At 34.0% G+C, this 23,219-nt stretch overlaps 2 protein-coding genes across 2 annotated transcripts; both read right to left on the bottom strand.

Annotated features, from left to right (window-relative positions):
• Positions 1 to 1,328: 1,328 nt before the first annotated feature.
• Positions 1,329 to 6,980, bottom strand: LOC100776939 (glutamate receptor 2.8). Its single transcript, XM_041016152.1, has 6 exons — positions 6,731 to 6,980; positions 4,670 to 5,877; positions 3,617 to 3,929; positions 2,744 to 3,141; positions 2,122 to 2,215; positions 1,329 to 1,978 (listed from the first exon to the last, which is right to left on the bottom strand). Exons 1-6 carry the CDS (start codon positions 6,978 to 6,980, stop codon positions 1,587 to 1,589), a joined length of 2,655 nt encoding a protein of 884 aa, XP_040872086.1. The 3' UTR covers positions 1,329 to 1,586.
• An 8,286-nt stretch (positions 6,981 to 15,266) lies between these two features.
• Positions 15,267 to 22,077, bottom strand: LOC100818623 (glutamate receptor 2.9). The gene is made up of 5 exons (XM_003525958.4): positions 21,827 to 22,077; positions 19,329 to 20,551; positions 17,747 to 18,059; positions 16,230 to 16,627; positions 15,267 to 15,771 (listed from the first exon to the last, which is right to left on the bottom strand). Exons 1-5 carry the CDS (start codon positions 22,074 to 22,076, stop codon positions 15,379 to 15,381), a joined length of 2,577 nt encoding a protein of 858 aa, XP_003526006.1. The 5' UTR covers position 22,077; the 3' UTR covers positions 15,267 to 15,378.
• Positions 22,078 to 23,219: the final 1,142 nt, after the last annotated feature.

Raw genomic sequence — 23,219 nt, 5'->3', positions numbered from 1 at the left:
GACACTCTGCCAGTTCTGCCTTTATCTGTTGAATCCTTGGTCCATTCACTACTAAGAACCGCTCCTTAATGTCTTCCCATAGGTCTTTTATGTTCTCTTGATACGAAATGGTAGAACACAAGCTTGGTTCTATTGTGTTCAGTACCCATGAGACCAGCATGGATTGCACCGTCCACCAATCTTCCAAATCAGGAGAACCTTCCTTTGGCTGCGGGAATTTTCCTTCCACGAACCCCCATTTGCATCTTGCACGAAGAGAAGTACGCAAAGCTCTAGAACACTCACCATAATTTTCCCCTTTCAGCTGAACCTTAGTAATCAGGTTTCCTGGATTATCACTAGAGTTCAGATCATATGGTGAAGGGATCTTTTTCACCAAATCAATTTTCTTCTCTGCTTCAGTCTTTTCCGACATCTCCGCCATGGAAAATGTGTCTGCTTCAACACGTTCTCACCAGCACCGTGATGGCTCTGATACCATAACAAGAATATGGTGGAAAGAATGTGTGCATCATTCCATTGAACAGATACCAAATATATACAAGTTACATGAGGTTTACGTGTCCTAAACTAATGCCTATAATGTCTCATTTACATCTGTCATTGATATCCTTGATTTGATTAGCTAATATTTACAATAAATAAGGGAATAACAAATTAGTTAACCCATGGAGAACAATCCCGATGATTATGCCTTGAATACAACCATTGGAATATACGGTATTACTTCCTTAACCAGTTTCTCTTTCGCATTTCGATTTCCCTCACTCTTCTTTTTCTTTTCCGAAATAGACCTTGTTAGACCGTTAAATCTGTTTGATCTGTGTCGTTTTTTTCTCGATCTGTGATGGCATTTCCTTGGCCAAATGTTAGAATTGCTTATCCGTGGAGATTTTATTTTCGGATCTTTTAGAGTTAAGTTAATAGCCACATTCTAATGATAAGGATAAAAAACAAAACTTTTCATATATCAAGGAGTAAAAGCCAAGAAATTTTTTATCAACAATCAAAGCAAAAATTTGGATATATATCAGGATCACAAACATATTTTAGCCAAAAAAATATAACAATTGTATTAAAAGTGAGTTTCAGATATGGGTATTGGAATGTAATGGTAAGCTTTTGATTTTTTTGGACCCCTCTTTCAGAGTTAGTCCTGCAAAAGCTGGTTCTGGTTCACCCCTCCACAAGTATTGTTTTTTTACAGGAATCAAACTAAAGACCTCCGACTTGAAAATATTTATGTACTCATTCTTATTTTGCAAACTAACTCTATGACTAGACAGACTTGAATAAATGTTATGCTATGCAACATGCATGTGCTCTGCTAATCACTTACTATTTCACTTTGGAAAGTTTCTACCAAGAATTTATTATTTGAATTCGAAGTTACGCTTCTTTTCTTTTTATAGTATATTCACTTCCTTTGTTTTCAACTGTTCCTGAGTAGACTGATTCATTGTGGAAATTTCAGGGAAAAAAATAAGACTTCCAGGAAACCAAGGAAGACTTGGCTTTTTACTATTTTGCTAATAGTACGCAACAGCTTTTAACAGATCATCAACTGAATCAGATATTGGCCTTTCCTAGGTCGCAAAGTTTAAAGGACTTTTTGCAACATTGTGGACTCTTCTTGAAAACAGTCTCTTTTGAGATCTCCAATGTTTAATCACAGCCATCATTAGACTCCACATTGTTCTCTGTCCAGGCCATAAATAACTCTCAGAAAATATGTAAATTAAGAGAGCAGTTGTTGAAGTGCCTCCAGTTAAGATGAAGAGCACCATGAAGCTTGCAGGGCTAAGACTAGTAGTTTCTGCACCTGGGTCAATTATGTCTTTACATTTCTCTGATGCAAGCATACTGTTTTCGAGATCACGAAGTGTGCCACTTTCAGATATGTTCAGCAGGGCTTGGTTTACACCAGGAAGCAATGGAGATCCCCTTGGAAATACCTGCAAAGACATTAGTTGAAGGGCTAGAAATTAATAGTAATTCTTACATGATACATTGCCTTTAGCTACAACCAATTAAAAACTTAAGCGACATGAAAATAATAGACAACATAGATGCAAATTCATAAGTGATTTTAGTGTTCTCCAATCAGAACTGGAGTTTCACCTTCTAACCTATGCTGATCTTTAGTGTAAGCCTCTATCATGCATATTACCCGGATGAAACTCCAATTTTTATTGGAGAAAAACACAAAAAACACCTAAGAAGTTGCATGTAAGTCTTATCCTAGAATAATAGTCCTTCCATTCTATTTTGTTTGATGTTCTTGCCTATCCTATGCTGATGTTTAGTGTAGGCCTCTATTATGCTTATTACCCGAATGAAACTCCAATTTTGATTGGAGAATAACACAAAAAACACCTAAGAAGTTGCATCTAAGTCTTATCCTAGAATAATAGTCCTTCCATCCTATTTTGTTTGATGTTCTAGGAAAAATTATTGTTCCATTTTAAAAGAGAAATATAGATGAGAGAATCTAATTAATAAGAAAGACAAGGGATATATTAAAAATTATATAAATTTTTTTATGAAATCTAAAATATTAATTACGTTTATCAAAATCTTAAATGTCAAACAAAATGGGATGGATGGAGTAATAAACATTGTGTTGATGTCCATGCTGAAGAAATTGTTTAAAGTTATCTTAATCTTTTGATTAGTTATGCATATGGCAATAAAATTACTCAGAAATGAATACAGGAAATAAGAGAAATTTTTGAAGCAATACAAATCCATATCCTCCAAGTTTGTATATAGGCCCTGCTTGAACAAACCCTTTACAGTACTTTGCAAGGAAAATTTTGGCCCCAGGAACATCAAGGAAGACAGCTGCTATTTTTTTGTTTCTTAGGGCATTAGCATGGCTCTCTTGTGAGTCAAACTGCTTGATGTTTTCAGCATTGATGCCCAATGCATCCTGCAGATATCTTTGCAAGTAGGATCCTCTATCACATCCTACAATGGCATTGTTGTTCTTTAGCTGCTGAATGCTGTCTACAGTTGGTTCAAACTGTTCAACAATCAACATGCTGGCAAGGCTAGCAGTGTAAATCTGCGTAATGATTAGAGCCACAAAAAACCATACTACCATTGCCACCCTTGATAAATTGCTATGCAACCTGTCCCCTGTGTCAGCAGATTAAGCAGGGTGATGTTGACTTTTGTGAGGCAACATTATATGAATTAGGGGTGTATTTAGTAAAATTTGATTAAATATTTATTCTAGGTTATTTTTTTTAAGAAAAAAGGCTTATTATAATAAGTTTCACTGTGAAACTTGTTGAAATAGGTTAAAAGGAACTTAAAAATTTATTCAGTCATCTTTATAAGCACAAATAATCTTTGCAAAAACTCCTAAAACTAGTCTTCAACAAACAATTAATAGCTTGTTTGGAAAAAAAAAATTCAGGCACCTGTCCAAGCACACTGCCAAAAGTTACAAAGAAGTTGCTTTGAAGAATGTACGCTTTTGAAATAGTTAGTTATTGTCAAGTAATATTAGCTAAACCATGAACCTCAACTAAAGCTGTAATAGAACATAGAGACCCCTAGATATTAAAATGAGATGGATACAACAGATGAACAAAGCAGAACAAATTACCATTCAAAGAGAACAGAGAACAGAAAGCCAACCACAGCATAGTTGTGGTTTGATGCAGAATAGGGCCCTTCAGTTCAGGGCAGTGGTTTCTTTCAATCATCCATACAACAAAGCCATTGTAGAAAATGATGACCAATATTAGAATCCACATGAGCTTTGTGAAAGGCTTCATGAATAGCCACGTTCTACCACCTGTTTTTGATTTTACAGGAACAACCATCACCAGTCCCGTATCAGTAAAGGGTTGAGTGAATGATGCATATTCATAACGCGTGGACACTATTGTTACATCACCAACAACTGCATCATAGTTCTGCATCAAGCACGGATCATTCAAGATGTACAAAGAAAATGTGATTAGGCTAAAAAGTTTCAAGGGGCTACCATATACTGCATGTTAGAAGAGGACCAGATTATTTCACACCAAATAAATTTGAGAATAAAGGTATGGCTAGGGAGTAAAAGTTAAAATATTGAAATTAGTTGTCAAACAAAAATGCTCACTTGAGGTTATTCTTCATCTTAGGTTGTATGCTAAATAAGGGTATCCAAATATAGATGAAAGAAAATCAATAAAATAGGAGAAAATGTTTTCCATATTAGAATCAGTATTTAATGAACTAAATAGTTTTGGCTGAATTCTAATAATATAAAGGAAAAAAAATCATTCTAATGAGATTCAAACCTGTATATCTAGGTCCTAAGAAGCACAAATACGGATGCAATACTGGATACATATATGATACATCAGGAACACCAGAATACAACAAATTTTAAATTGCAAAGGACATGATAGAGTTATAATTCAATGTATAAGATTGAGTTCTTTTAGGCACAATAAAACATTTAAGTTTATCTAAATGCTATGGTATTCTAACTTGTATTGGTATAAAAATAACAGAAATTATAAAAAAGCAACTAATTGTAATCAAAGTGCATAAAACAGCTAACATAGGCATGTTTCTGACACAGTTGCAACATGACATGGTTATCAATTATAAGTGTCTTTCAATAATGGAGTGAGCTACAACACACAGGGGTAATAAATCTTACCTTCAGATAAACTTGCTTCACCAGCTCATCATATGTGCCATTAAACGCAAAATAATCATATTCCAGATGGTATGGCAATTTTTTTACTGTTTCATAGAAAAGATCTATGGCAAATCCCTTGAAGGAAGTAACATTTTCTGAGTGATCTTGAATAACATTGGCATACTGTTTGAAGATTGACATGGAGGGGACACCAATCCTTAGTCGTATGTCACATGTTGGATTAACTACCTTTCCTAATTCCTTCACTGAAGAACTGTAAGAAGCATTAGGATCCAAAGATTTTGAGAAACCAAGTCCATCTGACCAGAACCCAATTTCCCTGTAGCTACTCCCAATCACATTAATGATTTGAAAAGTATGTTTTGGAGCTCTTTCATGTCCATTGAACTGAATTTGTCCACTTAAGCCAGTAAAATTACTACGTAAAATCTTATCCAGCAAAAATTGACCCCCTTTTTTGTTGGTTTTCCTCATTGAATCAACCACAATCGTTGCAGCATCATAAGCTTCGGTGGCAAAGATTCCAGGCTCATAATTAAACTCTTCAAAATTCTCCGAGCTAAATTTTTTCCGAAATCTATGGTAGAAGTTTCCATACTGGTGCCATAGTTTTGGGATATAGCTCTTGACTCCAATAACCCCTTGCATATTGGAGATAGTGGATGCATTCAAGGAATGAACAAGGCTTGTAAAGGTACCAGTAGTAATCCATACATTACCTTCCCCCATCATATCCATTCTTTTTGCAGTTTCAAACAGGTGTAGTGCCAAAGGAAAGGACAAATGGACAATAAGGACTCTGCATTGTCCTTCTCTTAGCTTCTCAAGTTGTTGAGACAATGAAGAAGAAACTAGAGGTGGAACTGTTAGAACATTGCTTAATTCTGTGCCAACTGATGTAAGAGCTTCAGAGAGCCGAGATAAAACTTCAGTGGATGACGAGTCTCCATCTTCATATATCATGCTGACATTATAGAGTTTCCAAGACTTTACAATTTCAGCAATAGCTTTCATCTGCATAATTTGCCTAGGAGAGGATTGCAGCAGGAAGGGCCACTTCTTCATTGCCCATTCTGGAGTTGCATCCGCTAGAGAAAGGAAAGGTATGCTCTTTTGGGTACAAACTTCAGCAACTAAAGATGTCTCTGCCCATGTTTGTGGTCCAATGATGGCTTGCACCTTTTGATTATCGATGAGATCTCTAGCTGCCAAAAATATATATTCCATTGTAAGAAGAATAAAAAAGAGTCAAATCACATCTAAACAGTGTTTTGTTGTTTCATATTTGATAAAATTGATAAGCAAAGATTGCAGTTCTCAATAGGAAATGAATCAATGAGCCATAAGACAACATTATAGGACAACTTATTTATTTTAATTAATTTATTTAATCAATTTGTCTATTTTTACCCCTCTAGTGTCTATTCAAACATAAGACAGTAAATTGGCCATAATTTAAAAAATAAAAAATAAAAATTTTGACAGTCAAATTGTCACTTTTTACTATGAGATGCTGATAAAAGTGTAAATCATGAAGCAATGATGACTTCAAATTTACTTTATTCATTAAGCTGTTGTTGAATGATCACCTACTAGGGACATAGCTATACTGAATTTAAGATAAACTATGTTCTAAGCCCATTAAATTTTAGAAATTCAGTTTAGTTCCTCTAATTTTATTTTTGTTCAGTTTTGGTGTCGCTAATTTTTGAAATGCACCACTTTTGATCCTTCAAGTAATTTAGATAGCACATTATAGAGAGAAGAACTAAAACTGAGCTTCGAAAGGTTTTATCATTGTATTTCTTAGAATTTGGCTTTAGGGCCTAACTCGATCTTTATAAGTTTTGCTTTAGTCATATCTCTAGTCCATAGGAGACTAAACACTACCCTTCAAACTGAATCAAGGCAGCTCCCAAAGAGGCCACAATTAGGGTCAGTACTTAGTAGGGGTAAATACAATTAAGGTGGCTTTCCAACGGTATGCTTAAGAGACATGGGATTATGCACAGTTATGAATGTTAAGTCAGTGGCAGAGACAAAGAATGAGAGATAGACCTGCGGTAGCTGCCAAAAGAGGATCTCCTTGAGAGTTTCTTACATGCAGAGCAAAACTCAGATTGTTTTTTTGATGAAAGTCCTCCAATGCCAGATTTATAGCCACTGCATGCTCTTGGCCAATGCGAGAACTGCTATCTAAAATAGCTCCTATTATGCCCTTAACATCTGAACTCTCATTATCTGCAGTGTTCCCATGTATAATTACATGCATGTTGATAAACCAAAGCAGAAAAGCGAACTTGTGCATTTTTACTGTAGTAGAATATTAACATTGTAGGCACACTCTAGCCATTATATAAACACCAATATTATAATGCTATAGGAACACTTCTCAAACCAAGAATGTGTGGTTTTCTTTGGGTTGAAGTCAAGCTTCATACTGGTTACTTGTATAGATATTCTACTTCAACATTTTGTTTATTAGGAATTTTATGTTTTAATGTGTCAAACACCAAGATTCTAGCAAAAGTTTCAAAGCAATTCCATTTCTCAGCTCTTTTGGCTTGTCGATCTATAATTGACTCTTGATGGCAATAAATAAATACTTGATTTTGGTTTGAATTTTGTAAATAGGAAAAATAAGTATAAAAATAGTTGTCTTCAAAGCATGGGATTAGCTTGATTTCAACTTATATTAGTAAATGACGGTGCTAATGTCATGGGGTTAGCTTGTTTCCAAAGTAACATTTGGAAAAATTCTAATAACTATTTAAAATTGGAAAAATAACATTTGGGAAAAAAAATATAACAATTATATTAAAAGTGAATTTCAGATATGGGTATTGGAATGCCATGGTAAGATTTTCATATTTTGGATCCCTCCTGCAAAGGCTGGTACTGGTTCACCCCTCCACAAGTATTGTTTTCTTTACAGGAATCAAACTAAAGACCTCCGACTTGAAAATATTAATGTACACATTCGTATTTTGAAAATTAACTTGATGACCACTAGACTTGAATACATGTTATGCTATGCAACATGCACGCACTTACTCTGCTAATCACTTACTATTTCACTTTAGAAAGTTTCTTCCAAGAATACTTTATTTGAATTCGAAGTTACGATACTTTTCTTTTTACAGTATATTCGCTTCCTTTGTTTTCAACTCATCCTGAGTAGACTGATTCATTGTGGAAATTTCGGGGCGGGATGGAGAGTAAGGCTTAGACGAAACTAAGGAAGACTTGGCTATTTGACTATTTCTATTATTATTAATAAGCTGAAATGTAATCTTAGTACTTCTTTATTTCAAAATTTACAATTAATTTTGATCTCTTTATTTTAAATTTTTAAAACCCATAATTTTATCCCCTTTATTTTACAATAAAAATATTTAGTCCCTCACTTTTGTAAAAATTGTGATTTTGGTCATTTTATCAATTTGGTAGTGCTGATTGTTAAGACATTAGCATTGACAATGATGTAAATCAAACAAATAATCTTGTATCATGTACTAAATTTGGGTTACACCAGATTTATTTCTTATCAATCAACACTTGTCAAATTTGTTGAAAGTATCAAAACGACAGATTTTACAAAATTGAAGAACCAAATATCTTTATTTTAAAATAAGGGATTAAAATTATGAATTTTAAAAAATATGATGATTAAATGTCTTTATTTTAAAATGCAAGACCCAAAATTGTGGATTTTAAATGTATTGAATATGGTATCAGAAAGTTTATAACACTTTCGCATATTGTTCAACCAATTGAGTTAGACTCATTTGGTATTGGATTCAATTCTTACGGATAAAACAATTATTATTATTCAAATTTCAAACTGTACCTCACATACACGGCTAAATGAGAAAGAAGGGTATGCAATAATGACAAGAATTATTTCTCTTTTTATAGATCACAAATATTTTTTATTGGAAGTAATTACGCTCAAATCGGCTATCAGCTATCGGCTAGAAGGCAACAAGTTCTATTTAATACCTATTGATTTGTATGTTTGGTATTTATAAAGACAAGAACCTTGCAAGTTGCAATACAAGAACCTTGAACTTGAATTTTACAACATTCAAAGCTTCACATATCGTGTTCCTTACTATGTGAAGCTGGCATCCTCACATGGCACGTGAAGTTTATGATGCATATAAATTCATAAAAGGATGTATTTTAGTTTGTCCCACTTGTTCTTCGTGAAGTTAAGTGAAACTCAAACGGTCAGGATGTGAATAGGGAGATATAAGGTTGGTAGGGAGGGAGGAATAAGTTGTGGGATTGAATCTTTTTACTAACAAGAATTAACAACTAATATTTGTTGATAAAAAATCAATAACCAATGTGAATAGTTAAAATCAAAGAGAAAAAAAGTTATATTTTATCATATTATTTTAACGGTAAATACTAACCTGCATTGATTTTTTTAAAAAAAAGTAACCTGGATTGACATTAGTTGGAAAATTAAGTGTTTTTCTATGAAGTGTTATTAAAGTATTTATACTATAATTTTTAATACATCTTTATTGTAAGTTTTGAAGAAAAACCTTTTATTTTAAAAAATTCATCAGAACTACCCCTATTATTTAATTTGTAATTTTTTTAATATAAAGAGTTGAATGCTTGCTTAAAAAAAAAGTATGCAGAGCTGAATATTCAACTGTATAGAATATACCCATTCAATTAAAGAGTATAGCCGTGTTCATGATTTCCCCGTATTGTTCTCTATCCTCCTTTTTTTGTTTTTTTTGTGAAACCTCTCTCTGTTCTCTAATTAGAAATTGTTACCTCAACTAAATATTCTTTCATTATTACTTTTAATAGATCTTTAATATGTTTCTTTTTTATTGTCAGTTATGCTTTAGCTCTGCATAAGGAGCAGTAACATTCCTGTAATTTGTGTGCTTGCAATTATAAAATTTTAGTCTTATATTTTCCTGCCTTTTCATATCTTCTCAGTTTGCTTTAGCTTTTGATTTGTTATTCCATACATATGAGGTAAAAGTTTCTTTGACTCTTTGCATGACACATGGTCATGTTGTGGAATCAATGTTACTATCTCCATCAGTAGCTTTCGACGGTGTCGATGTATCATTCGTTAATAATTATGTCTTTTCTACATGAGATAACACAGTAAAGGTTACAAGATTTACAATGCTTTGTTAAAGAACCTTGTATATAGGAACACACTAGCAATGAAAGTTATGCAGTTAAAGCAGTGTTGACTACTTACTGTTGGTTAATTTTGAAAATCGAGATAATCCTGGATAAATCTGAAGTCGTGTATAAACACTTTCAGATTGAATCAAATTTCGGGGTTCAACCAAAATTGTTCAATCGGATAAAATCAGAAGATTATAATTCAAGAGTTTTGTTTTGGTCTTGTGAGTTTTTCACATGTTATGCTTTCTGAACCAGGATGATTATTTATAATCAAAGAACAGGTGGTTTTTGGCGGTTGATGAAAGTTATTTATTTTTAAAAATTGCCGTTAATGGAAGTTTTAGTAACTTCCATGTAACTTCCAACCGTTGATGGAAGTTTTAGTAACTTCCATGTAAATTCCAACCTTTGCCTAAACCGAACATCTCGTTATTACATTAAAACAAGCGTGCACTCTTATTTTAACATAATAAAGAGATCAATTACACTAAAATGTCCAACAAACCTCCCCCATTTTAGTGTAATTACCGATCAAATCACCAAAGTCATAACATACCACAAACTACTGCATAGATGAAATATCGTGACGATTGAATTTCATCTTAGCAAATTACACGTTTCAAATATTCGAATATCAGGGTGTCACTAAGGATTGAACCCTTTCTATTCATAATGAATACATGAAGATAATCTGCACAATAGTTTATAACATTACTCTTGCTCGACACTAGTTTTACTAGCCTGTGTCCCTATCCTTCATAAGCATATCAAAGCCAAGTCCCAGCTTCTTGAAGCGGCTAAACTTCATGCTTATATAGGTAGTCCTTTTCTTTCTTGCACCTGCAAATGCAATTTTTCAAAAGAACCATTGAGAAGTTATACTTCAACCTCCTTAACTTACAGAACCGAACACATTCCTTTTGGGATACTTTCGATGATGTGTTCCAATCTCTACATGTTAAGCTTTCCACATTGAATTCAGCACCTAATGTCATATTAGATGGGAATTGGGTATCTTAACATAAGAGATTTCAAATGGACTTTAATCCTAATCCCACAGCCGACCTTTTCACGAGATCTCTACTTAACCCTTTGGTTAAATGATCGGCCAAATTATGTTGAGTTCTCACAAACTCCACTGATATCACACCATGCATGATTAACTCCCGAACCATGTTGTGTCTAACACCCAAGTGTCTAGACTTCCCATTATACACTTGACTATATGCCTTAGCCAAAGTTGCCTGACTATCACACCTGATAGACATGGGAGGTATAGGTTTGGGCCACAATGGAATCTCATAGATCAGATTTCTTAGCCACTCAGCTTCTTTACCAGCTGCTGCTAAAGCTACAAATTCAGATTCCATTGTTGAATTTGTAATGCAGGTCTGTTTCTTGGATGCCCAAGAGATAGCACCTCCTCCAAGGAGGAATACCCAACCACTTGTGGATGAATAATCCTCCATATTGGTTATCCAACTTGCATCAGAGTAACCTTCAATAACCGAAGGAAATCCAGTATATGTCAAACCATAGTCAATGGTTCCCTTTAAGTACTTGAATACTCTATTCATAGCTTGCCAATGATGAGAACTAGGATTACTTGTAAACCTACTGAGTTTAGCAACAACATAAGCTATATCAGGCCTAGTACTAATCATTGCATACATGAGTGATCCTATCGCCCTTGAGTATTCAAGTTGAGACACTGCTACACCTTTATTAGGTAATAGCTTCAGGTTAGGATCAATGGGAGTACTTACCAGAGAACAATCTTTAAAATTAAATTTCTCCAAAATCTTCTCAATATAATGTGATTGAGAGATGGAAATGCCATTGTTTCCACGTTTGATCTTTATTCCTAAGATCACATCCGCCTCCCCCATATCTTTCATATCAAACTTAGAAGACAAAAATGCCTTAGTTTCATCAACTTGATCTTGGTCGGTACCAAAGATCAACATGTCGTCTACATACAGACAAATGATAACTCCTTTGCCATGAGTATCAAACTTGCTGTATAGACATTTATCTGCTTGGTTTATAACAAAACCACTAGACAACACAACCTCATCAAATTTTTGATGCCATTGCTTAGGCGCTTGTTTCAAGCCATAAAGAGATTTCATCAGTTTACACACCTTATTTTCATTTCCTGGCATAACAAACCCTTCAGGTTGTTTCATGTATATCTCTTCATCCAATTCACCATTTAAGAATGCAGTTTTCACATCCATTTGGTGAATCATCAGATTGTGGATAGCAGCAAGTGCTAACAACAGTCTAATAGTGGATATCCTAGCAACAGGAGCATATGTATCGAAAAAATCAATACCCTCCTTTTGCCTAAAGCCTTGGATAACCAATCTGGCTTTGTACTTGTCAACAGTACCATCCACTTTCATCTTTCTCCTAAAGATCATCTTACATCCTAATGGCTTACATCCAGGAGGTAAGTCAACCAATTTCCATGTATTATTTTGCATGATGGAATCCATCTCACTTTGGATTGCTTCTTTCCAGAATACAGCATCCCTTGAAGCCATTGCTTCACTAAAAGTCTTTGGGTCTTCCTCAACATTAAGGCAATATTGATATTGAAATTCAATATCATTCCTTGACCCTTCAACCAAATAGAGTTGAAAGTCATCACCAAATGACTTAGCTTTTCTTACTCTCGTACTCTTTCTAGTTTCAGTACTAGTTAAAGGTATATCCTCAATATTAACTAAGACTTTCGACATGGAATTCATGTCCTTTGGCCTAGGTATAGATGTAAACCTTTGTTCATCAAAGATAGCATCCCGTGACTCTATAACCGAGTTCACAGCAACAGAATCATTAGATTCTAGCACATAGAATCTATATACTTTAGAATGTTCAGCATATCCAATAAATATGCAATCTATACCTCTTTCACCTATGGTTTTCCTTTTAGGTTCTGTAAGCCTGACTACAGCCCTACATCCCCAAATTTTGAGATAACTCAAATTTGGTGTCTTTTTGTGCCAAAGTTCATATGGGGTAACCTTATTCCTTTTGTTAGGAATTCGGTTCAACAAGTAACAGGCTGTCAACATAGCCTCACCCCAAAATCCTTCACTTAAACCCGAATAGGATAACATGGAATTCACCATTTCTTTCAAGGTTCTATTCTTCCTTTCGGCTACACCATTCTGTTGTGGTGTATAGGGAGCTGTAGTTTGATGTATTATTCCAGTAGATTGGAAATAAACCGGATCATAATACTCACCTCCCCTATCCGTACGAAGAGTTTTGATTAGCCCATTTTGATGAAGTTCTACCTCTTTCTTATAAATTTTAAATTTATCAAGAGCTTCATCTTTTGTATTTAATAAATATACATAACAATACCTTGATGCATCATCAATAAAAGTAACAAGATATTTTTTATGACCTAATGATGGAGTAGCATGCAAATCACACAAATCACTATGAATAAGGTCTAAGACTTTAGTCTCACTTTTAACATCCTTAAAAGGTTTCCTAGTGATCTTGGTCAACATGCAAGTTTTGCATTTTTCAATGTTCATATCAAAAGGAGGAATCATACTTGTTTTTGACATATCTTTTAATCTTTTGTAATGAACATGTCCTAATCTAGCATGCCAAATTTCTGATTTTGTCATATTAGTTATAGAACTACACGAGGCCATACAAACAGATTCATGAACAAAAGGAACATCAATGTTTAATTTAAACATTCCATTACAACGATAACCAAATCCAACAAACGAACCATGTCTTGACAAGATGTACTTGTCACTTTCAAGTACTTGCTTGAAACCACAATTATTTAAAACCATACCAGACAATAAGTTCTTACGAATACCAGGTACAAATAAGACATTATCCAAATACAACTTTTTCCGGAAGTAAAAACTAAATTCACACAACCTAATCCTAGGATTGGTTCAGTTGCAACATTGCCCATCTTCACAATAGAGCCATCATCGATTGGTCTAAATTCCTTGAACCAACGACGATCTTTGCACACATGACTTGTTGCTCCCGAATCAAACCACCAAGCAACGTCATCATCCTGCACATAGAATGCATCAGATATTAGTGATACATAATTTGAATTCGTATTCGAATTAAAATTATTCACAACAATCTGACCTTGTTGCTTTTCAGGATCATTAGACCCACTTGGACCAGCCTTGTTCTTTCCTTTGAACACCCGGCAATCCCTCTTTAAATGACCAGGTTTCCCACACTTCCAACATGACAATTTTGTCTGTTTGTTTGGACCTTTGTTCTTATTTCCTTGAAATTTTCGTTTGTTACCTTTAGCATTGTAATTTTGCTTAACTGTTCCACTTTCCTCTACCATATTAACGGAAGAGGAACCTGCTACGATTTTATCATTGACTTTGTCAATTTCCTAAGCCCTCAGCGACTCCTCAATCATGAAATGACTACCGAGTTGAACCAGAGTCAACTCTTCCTTCTTATGTTTCAAGGTATGCTTGAAGTCTTTCCAAGAAGAAGGCAGTTTATCAATTATAGATGAAACTGCAATGGATTCATCCATTTTCAAATCATGTTGAGTAAACTGACCCAAAATCCACAGCAGTTCATTATATTGCTCCATAACAGGCCTCAAATCAATCATTTTGTAATTAAAGAAATTACTAACTAAGAATTTGTTACTTGAGGCATCTTCTGCCATATACTTGGATTCAAGAGAGTCCCATAATTCCTTAGCAGACTCAACATTTTGATAAATATCAAAGAGAGAGTCAGACATACCGTTCAGAATGTGTCCACGACAAATGTAATCGTCGTTCTCCCATTTCGAACGCTTCCTTGTTTGATCCAGAGTTTCGCCTTCCATATACACCGGCATCGGTGTACTCAGCACATACACCACATTCAATGTTGTCAAGAGAAAGTGCATCTTCTTCTGCCATCTTCTGAAATCCTGCCCTTCAAACTTGTCCAACTTCGCAAACTTGCTTGTCATCTTCGAACTATCGTTCGTCATCTCGAAAGATTTGATTCAATCTTTTGTTGGTTAATTTTGAAAATCGAGATAATCCTGGATAAATCTGAAGTCGTGTATAAACACTTTCAGATTGAATCAAATTTCGGGGTTCAACCAAAATTGTTCAATCGGATAAAATCAGAAGATTATAATTCAAGAGTTTTGTTTTGGTCTTGTGAGTTTTTCACATGTTATGCTTTCTGAACCAGGATGATTATTTATAATCAAAGAACAGGTGGTTTTTGGCGGTTGATGAAAGTTATTTATTTTTAAAAATTGCCGTTAATGGAAGTTTTAGTAACTTCCATGTAACTTCCAACCGTTGATGGAAGTTTTAGTAACTTCCATGTAAATTCCAACCTTTGCCTAAACCGAACATCTCGTTATTACATTAAAACAAACGTGCACTCTTATTTTAACATAATAAAGAGATCAATTACACTAAAATGTCCAACACTTACTTATTTCAGTTATTTGTTGCTCTAATTCCTAGCTGTACAATGCTACTTAACCCTCTCGTTTAAGCTAAAGCTGGCAAATTAGAAATGTTGGAAGAGTTTAAAGGACTTTCTGCAACATTGTGAACTCTTCTTGAAAACAGTCTCTTTTGAGATCTCCAACTTTGAATCACAGCCATCATTAGACTCCACATTGTTCTCTGTCCAGGGTATATATGATTTACAGAGAATATGTAAATTAATAGAACAATTGTTGAAGTGCCTCCAGTTAAGATGAAGAGTACCATGAAGCTTGCTGGGCTAAGACTAGTAGTTTCTACATTTGGGTCAGTTATGTCTTCACATTCCTCTGATGCAAGCATATTGTTTTCTAGATTACGTAGTGTGCCATTTTCAGATATGTTCAGTAGGGCTTGGTTTACACTATGAAGCAACGGAGAACCCTTTGGAAATACCTGCAAAGATATTGCAACTGAGTAAGCATAAACATGGTTCTAGTTGAGGGGCTAGAAAATGCGACTAGTCCTTGCATGACACAATGCCTACAGAAACAACCAATTAAAAACTCAAGATAACATGTTAATAATGGACAAAACTGAGATACACTTCCTTAGGTGCTTTTGGTGTTGCTCTTCAATTAGAATTGAAGTTTCACCTTTGATAATTTATACTGATCTGTATTGTAAATCTTTATTTTGCATATTACGGAGGTAAAACTACCAATTTTGATTAGAGAATAGGACCCAAATCATCTAAGGAATGGGAATTAAGTTTTGTCCTAAAAGTTTTGTGCTGATGTTCTTGGTGAAATTATTTTGATGTTATCTTAATCTTTTGTCTGGTTGTGCATATAGCAATAGAATTACTCAGCAACAAATACAGGGAAAAAGTGAAAGAAATGTTGAAGCAATACAAATCCATATCCTCCAATTTTGTATGTAGGTCCTGCTTGAACAAACCCTTTACAGTTCTTTGCAAGGAAAATTTTGGCCTCAGGGATATCAAGGAAGGCAGCTGCTATTTCTTTGTTTCTTAGGGCATCAGCATAGCTCTTCTGTGAGTCAAATTGTTTTATGTTTTCAGCTTTGATGCCCAATACATCCTGGAGATATATTTTCAAGTAGGATCCTCTATCATATCCTACCATGGCATTGCTGTTCTTTAGCTGCTGAATGCTGTCTACAGTTGGTTCAAACTGTTCAACAGTCAACATGCTGGCAAGGCTAGCAGTGTAAGTCTGTGTAATGATTAGAGCCACAAAAAGCCAGACCACCGTTGCCACCCTTGATAAATTGCTATGTAATCTGTCCCCTGTGTCAGCAGATTAAGCAAAAACTATGTTACTGGAGATAGTTGTTAGTGTTACTTGTTTGTTAGTTAATCACAATCACCAAATTCTCAGAAATTTGATTATTGTTGTCCCTATTCTTAATTCAATTGATATTTTCCTTGATAAAATTATTTCATAAAGGTTTGAATCTATGACTTTCTGCAGATTACCCAATTCAATAATCCCTTGCCCATTGCTAATAGGCAATAGCTTATTTAAATTGAATTTTAGCACACAATATAGTGCTGACTAGTTTTCTTTGGATGCTTTAAGCTCAAATGACTTGTGTGAGGCAACATGATATGAATCAATGCTACATTTGGGCATACAACTTAGTTAAACACTTGAGAGGTTATTCATAAGTTCAAGAGCGAAACTTATTGAAATAAGTTAAAAAAAAAAGACTTATTTTACCAAGTATCTTATGCAGCTTATTAAAAAAAAAATGTTAAAAAACATCGAAAATCCAAAGTTATTTTTGGCTTAAATATGTTGGAGATCCCTAAAATATACTTGAAATTCGCAGTTGATTCCTGAAATTTTTTTACTTATCGTTGAATCCTTGAAATTTCAAAAGTTTTGTGAGAGATCCCTGTCATTAGTCTTCATCCAAAACACGTGGTAACTTGTTGTTAGTTGGACATGTCTTCATCCAAAACGCGTGTTATCATCGTAGATGACGATGCAGTTCACACGTTTGGACATCTGATGTGGCTTCATATGTGTATTGCAAACGTGTCCAACTAACAGACACACATCACATTTTGGACGGAGACTAACGACAGGGATCTCCCAGAAAATTTTTGAAGTTTCATGGACCCAATGAGAAACAAAAAATATTTAGGGATTAGTTGTGAAATTCAGGTATATTTTAAGGATCTTCAACATATTTAAGTTGTTATTTTTATGAGTTTAAATGATCTTTGTAAAAACCCTTCTCACCTTCTAGGACTTTCGGAATAGTTAGTTCTTGTTAAGTAATATTAGCTACATCATGTTTCAAGTCTCAACTGAATTGCAAATAGAACTTAGAGAGAGACCCTAAAATATTGAAATGAGATGGATGTAGCAGATGAATAAGGCAGAAAGAAATTACCTACCATTCACAGAGAACAAAGAACAGAAAGCCAACCACAACATAGTTGTGGTTTGGTGCAGAATAGGGCCCTTAAGTTCAGCGCAGTGGTTTCTTTCAATCAACCATACAACAAAACCATTGTAGACAATGATGACCAATATTAGAACCCACATGAGCTTCGTGAAAGGCTTCAAAAATAGCCATGCTCTGTTGCCTGTTTTTGATTTAACAGGAACAATCATCACCACTCCTGGATCAGTATAGGGCTGAGTGAATGAAACATATTCATAACGCGTGGACACTATTGCGACATCACCAACAACTGCATCATATTCCTGCATCAAGTATAGATCATTCCAGATGTGCAACGCAAATGTGATTAGACTAATAAGTTTCTAGGCGCTACCATTTACTGCATGGTAGACATGGACCAGATAGATTCACACCATATAATATATTTGGGAATGAAGGTAGAGCTATGGTGTAAAAGATAAAATATTGAAAGGTTTAAATAAGTTTGAGATTCCTAATATATATTCAATTTTTGTTTTGAGTTTTTGATAAATTCTTTTGTTATTTTGAGTCCGTTATATATTAAATTAAATCTTTTATTTTGAGTCCATGTGTTAAGTGATGATGTGACATTATCTAATGGACTTTTTCAATATGTATCAATCATTAGGATGATGTCACGTCATCACTTAACTCGTTATCACTTAACTAGCGACAAAGACATGAAATAAAATAGTTATATATTAGAGATTCAGAACAACGAAAAAAATTATGATGGACTCAAAACAGAAATCGAGTATATATCATGGATCTAAAAGTTATTTAAGCCATATTAAAATTAGCTGTTACAGAAAATAGCTCACGAAGGTTATTATCTTAGGTTGTGTATCAGTATAACCAGGTCCTTGGAGGCACAAGTGTTGGATACGATACTGGATACAGATAAGATAGGACACATACACAAGAATACAACAAATTTTTAACATCACAGGGACATCAAAGTTTTATAATACAATGTATAAGATTGAGTTATTGTATGCGCAAAAAATCATTGAAGTTAATTTAATTTTTAAATACTACAGTATTCTAATTTGTATGGGTAGACAAGTTTAAAAAGTAGAAATACAAAAAATTATAAAAAAGTTTAATTAATCATTTGATTCATATACCAACGTCAACTTCTTTATATAGTTCCTATAGCTAAAAGCTCTATGTTTTAGTCCCTGTACAAGCAATATTTTATGTTTTAGTCTCTGTTAGTTTTTTGGCAGTGTAAAACCTCCACGTAATGACTAAAATGTAAAAAAATTGATTGTATAGGGACTAAAATGTAAAATTTTTAGGTATAGGAATTAAAATGAAAAGTTTGTACAGCCGTACAGGTATAAGAACCAAATGATTAATTAAACCTTTTAGAAATGCAGCTAGAAGTATTCAAAGTGGCACATAAATGCTGACATAGTCTCATAGATACATATCAAACACTGCTACATCATATTTAAAAGTGTCTTTCCTTCTTAACGGTATATTATCAATGATTTGCAAGAATGAAGTGAGAAACAGCATAAAAGGGTAATATATAAATCACTTACCTTCCAATAAACTTTCTTCACCAGTTCATCATATGTGGTGCCATTAAAGGGTAAATAGTCATATTCCACATGGTAAATCCCTTGCAATTTTTTTACTGTTTCCTCGAAAAGATCTATAGCAAATCCCTCGAACTTGAAGGAAGTGTCATTTCCAGAATCTTCTTGAATAACATTGACATACTGTTTGAATGTTGATGTGGAGGGGACACCAATTCTTAGTCGTATGGCACATGTTGGATTGACTACTTTTCCTAATTCCTTCACTGTTGAACTGTAAAAGGCACTTTGTTCCAAAGATTTTGAGAAACCAAGTCCATCTGACCAGAACCCAATTTCCCTGTAGCTCCTCCCTATCACATTAATTATTTGAAAAGTATGTGCTGGAGTTAATTTATTGTCAGTGAACTGAATTGTTCCACTTAAGCCAGTAAAATTACTAAGTAATATCTTATCTAGCAAAAGTTGACCCCCTTTTTGGTTGGTTTTCCTCATTGCATCAACAACAATCCATGCAACATCATAAGCCTGGGCTGCAAAGATCCCAGGCTCATAATTAAACTCTTCAAAATTCTCTGAGCTAAAATTTTTCCGAAATCTATGGTAGAAGTTTGCATTTTGGTACCAGAGACTTTGGATATAGCTCTTGACTCCAATAATCCCTTGCATATTGGAGATAGTGGATGCATTCAAGGAATAAACAAGGCTTGTAAAGGTACCAGTAGTAATCCATACATTACCTTCCCCCATCATATCCATTCTTTTTGCAGTTTCAAACAGGTGTAGTGCCAAAGGAAAGGACAAATGGACAATAAGGACTCTGCATTGTCCTTCTCTTAGCTTCTCAAGTTGTTGAGACAACGAAGAAGAAACTAGAGGCAGAATTGCTATAACATTGCTTAATTCTGTCCCAACTTCTTTAAGAGCTCCAGAGAGCTGAGACAAAACTTCAATAGATGATGAGTCTCCATCTTCACATATCATGGTAATATTATAGAGTTTCCAAGACTTCACAATTTCAGCAATAGCTTTCATCTGCATAATTTGGCTAGGTGAGGATTGCAGCAGGAAGGGCCACTTCTTCATTGCCCATTCTGGAGTTGCATCTGCTTGAGAAAGCAGAGGTATACTCTTTTGGGTACATACTTCAGCCACTAAAGATGTCTCTGCCCATGTTTGTGGTCCAATGATTGCTTGCACCTTCTGATTATCAATTAGATCTCTAGCTGCCAAACAGTACATTCCATTTTAAGAAGAATCGAGATGAGTAAAATCATATCTAAGCAATGTTTTCTTGTTTCATAATTCATAATATTGGTAAGAACAACAAAGGTTGCAGTTCTCAATAGGAACTAAAATAATGAACTGTAAAATGAGGGATATTTGGAGTGGAAACCGTTTGTTTTAGAGTACACAGCAGGTGTATGTTTATATAGGCTTATAGCATTGATTACACATAAATACAGGATATTTGGTTTCCTGTAAATCAGGGATTATATGCCTACAAACTACATTTATTACAATATCATTTAGAATATCTTTCAGATTCTTAACACTCCCCCCTCAAGCTGAAGCTTACTAAACTCTCAGCTTATTACAAGAAAATTTCATTCCCAATAAAAAACATAAAACTCAGTTCCACTGAAAAAGACAATAGTTTGAAAGACCACTCAGGGATGTTGGTGAATTCGGAGAATATTGCTAGAAAGAGAGAGTTGGAATATCCATAACCAAAGAAAAGCAAATTCCAACTTTCTTAAAACCAACATTGGGAAGTTTCAAACCAATATTTTGAAGACAAGTCAGAAATCTTGGTGAAATTGGGGAATATTGCTTAAAAAAGAGAGAGCAAGAAAACACATCAGACTCAGAAGGTTCAAAGCAAGTTCTGATCTTCTTAAAATCAAGATTTGGAAGCTTTAGAACCAATTGTGGAGACCCAACAGGAGGATAGCAGAAATGGAATTTGCAGGTGAAAAGAGCCAAAAACAGTCAAACATTGAAATCTCCACGTGGCGGTGATGGTGGATGACTACATGGTTAGACTCGCTGGAAGGAGACATGGTGGTAGTGGGTGCACCTAGATCGCACCAGAGAAGAGTAGATATGACAAAATGTGAAAAAGATTAAAAGAGATGATGGACTGAGAAGGTGACGGCTTTTCAACAGTAGCAATATGGATTTTATGATAAACTCAATAGCTTATATGATTTTGAAAGCTCATCAAATTATTGTATTTCTTAGAATTTGGGCTTTTAGGGACTAAATCTTTATAAACTCTATGTAAGCTATATATGCCTATATCTCTAGCCGGTACAGGATTAAACACCACCCTTGAGATTGCAACCAAGGCAGCCCCCAAAGAGGCCACAATCAATATTGGTAATCACAATTAAAGTGGCATTAATTTCAACAATATGCTTAAGAGACATATGTGATTATGCATGGACATATCATGCATTATTTAAATAAGTTGCAGAGAAAAAGAATGAGAGATAGACCTGCAATAGCTGCCAAAAGAGGATCTCCTTGAGAGTTTCTTACATGCAGAGCAAAACTCAGATTGTTTTTTATATTAAAGTCTTCCAATGCCAGATTTATAGCCACTGAATGCTCTTGGCCAATGCGGGAACTACTATCTAAAATAGCTCCTATTATGCCCTCAACCTCAGAACTCTCATTAGCTGCAGTGATCCCAAGTATAATTACATGAATGTTACTAAACCAAAGCAAAAAAGAGAACTTGTGCATTTTTACTATTGTAGAATATTTCTAGTGCAGGCACTCTTGCATTATATATAAATACAAATACTGAATTGCTTAAGGAACACTTTTCAAATCAAGAACGCGTGCTTTCTCTTTTGGTCCAAGTCAATCTTTCATACTAGTTAGCTAGTATATTCTCCTTGACCATATGCTACTTTTAGTTTTAAAGGGTCAAAGTCCAAGATTCAAGCAAAAGTTTCCAAGAAATTTGATATAAGTAATTAGAAACAGCGATGTATAGGAATAGTCTGCATTACAAATATAATTTTGTTTTTTTGAGACCATAGGGTTTTATTTTATTTTTAAATCAAGATCAATGATGTCGAATGATCCAAATATTTGACTTCAGTCGATATAAGACTTGTTGAAGTCGTTGGATCTTATGATTTGCTAAGCAAAAAGGTTCAGGACAAAATCTTAACTACATGCAAGATGCAACTGACGTGGAATCAAATTTAGCCAATTTAAGTCTGTCCAATTTAAGAAAATATTTTTTCCATATGTCCAATTTTTCTAATAAGAAGGACCAAAAGAATAATTTTGTCAAATTAAGTTTGTTGATTTTTGTATTATTTTAAAAGTCATATTTATTAACAAGGATTTTTAATTAATTGATAGCTTAAAATTTTCTATACTAATAATTTATAGAAATTAAACTCATAATCTAATAACTAAAAAAATCAAATAATCAAAGTATCATTTGAAAAAAATCTAACAATTATACAAAATTTAAATGTATGATTTTACTTGAACTTTTTAGAGTCGTTAAACCAAAACTTTAACTTTTAAATAATCATTGATTTGATTTAATTATATAAAATTTCCTTTAACATTTTAGAGCCTTCATATTGAAACTATAAATTTTAGAGTGGTTCATATGATTTATATGATTCAATAGTAAGTGTATTAAAAAAATATGAAAAATTAATTTAATAAAACCATATATTTATTAAATAAAAATAGAGAAGTCTAATAAAATAAGACATATGCAGTATTAATTAAAAAATTAAAATTTATTTTTTTCAATATATATTTTTTACTTTTACTTTCTTATATGATTAATCTTTATTATTATTATTATTATTATTATTTTTCAAAACTTAGTGAAAAATTTCATCTATTTTATTT

The sequence above is a fragment of the Glycine max genome, chromosome 6 (genome assembly GCF_000004515.6).
Source record: "Glycine max cultivar Williams 82 chromosome 6, Glycine_max_v4.0, whole genome shotgun sequence".
Taxonomy (NCBI): Eukaryota; Viridiplantae; Streptophyta; class Magnoliopsida; order Fabales; family Fabaceae; genus Glycine; species Glycine max.
The sequence above is the reverse complement of the archived record's forward strand: the minus strand, read 5'-3'. Positions and strand labels throughout refer to the sequence as shown.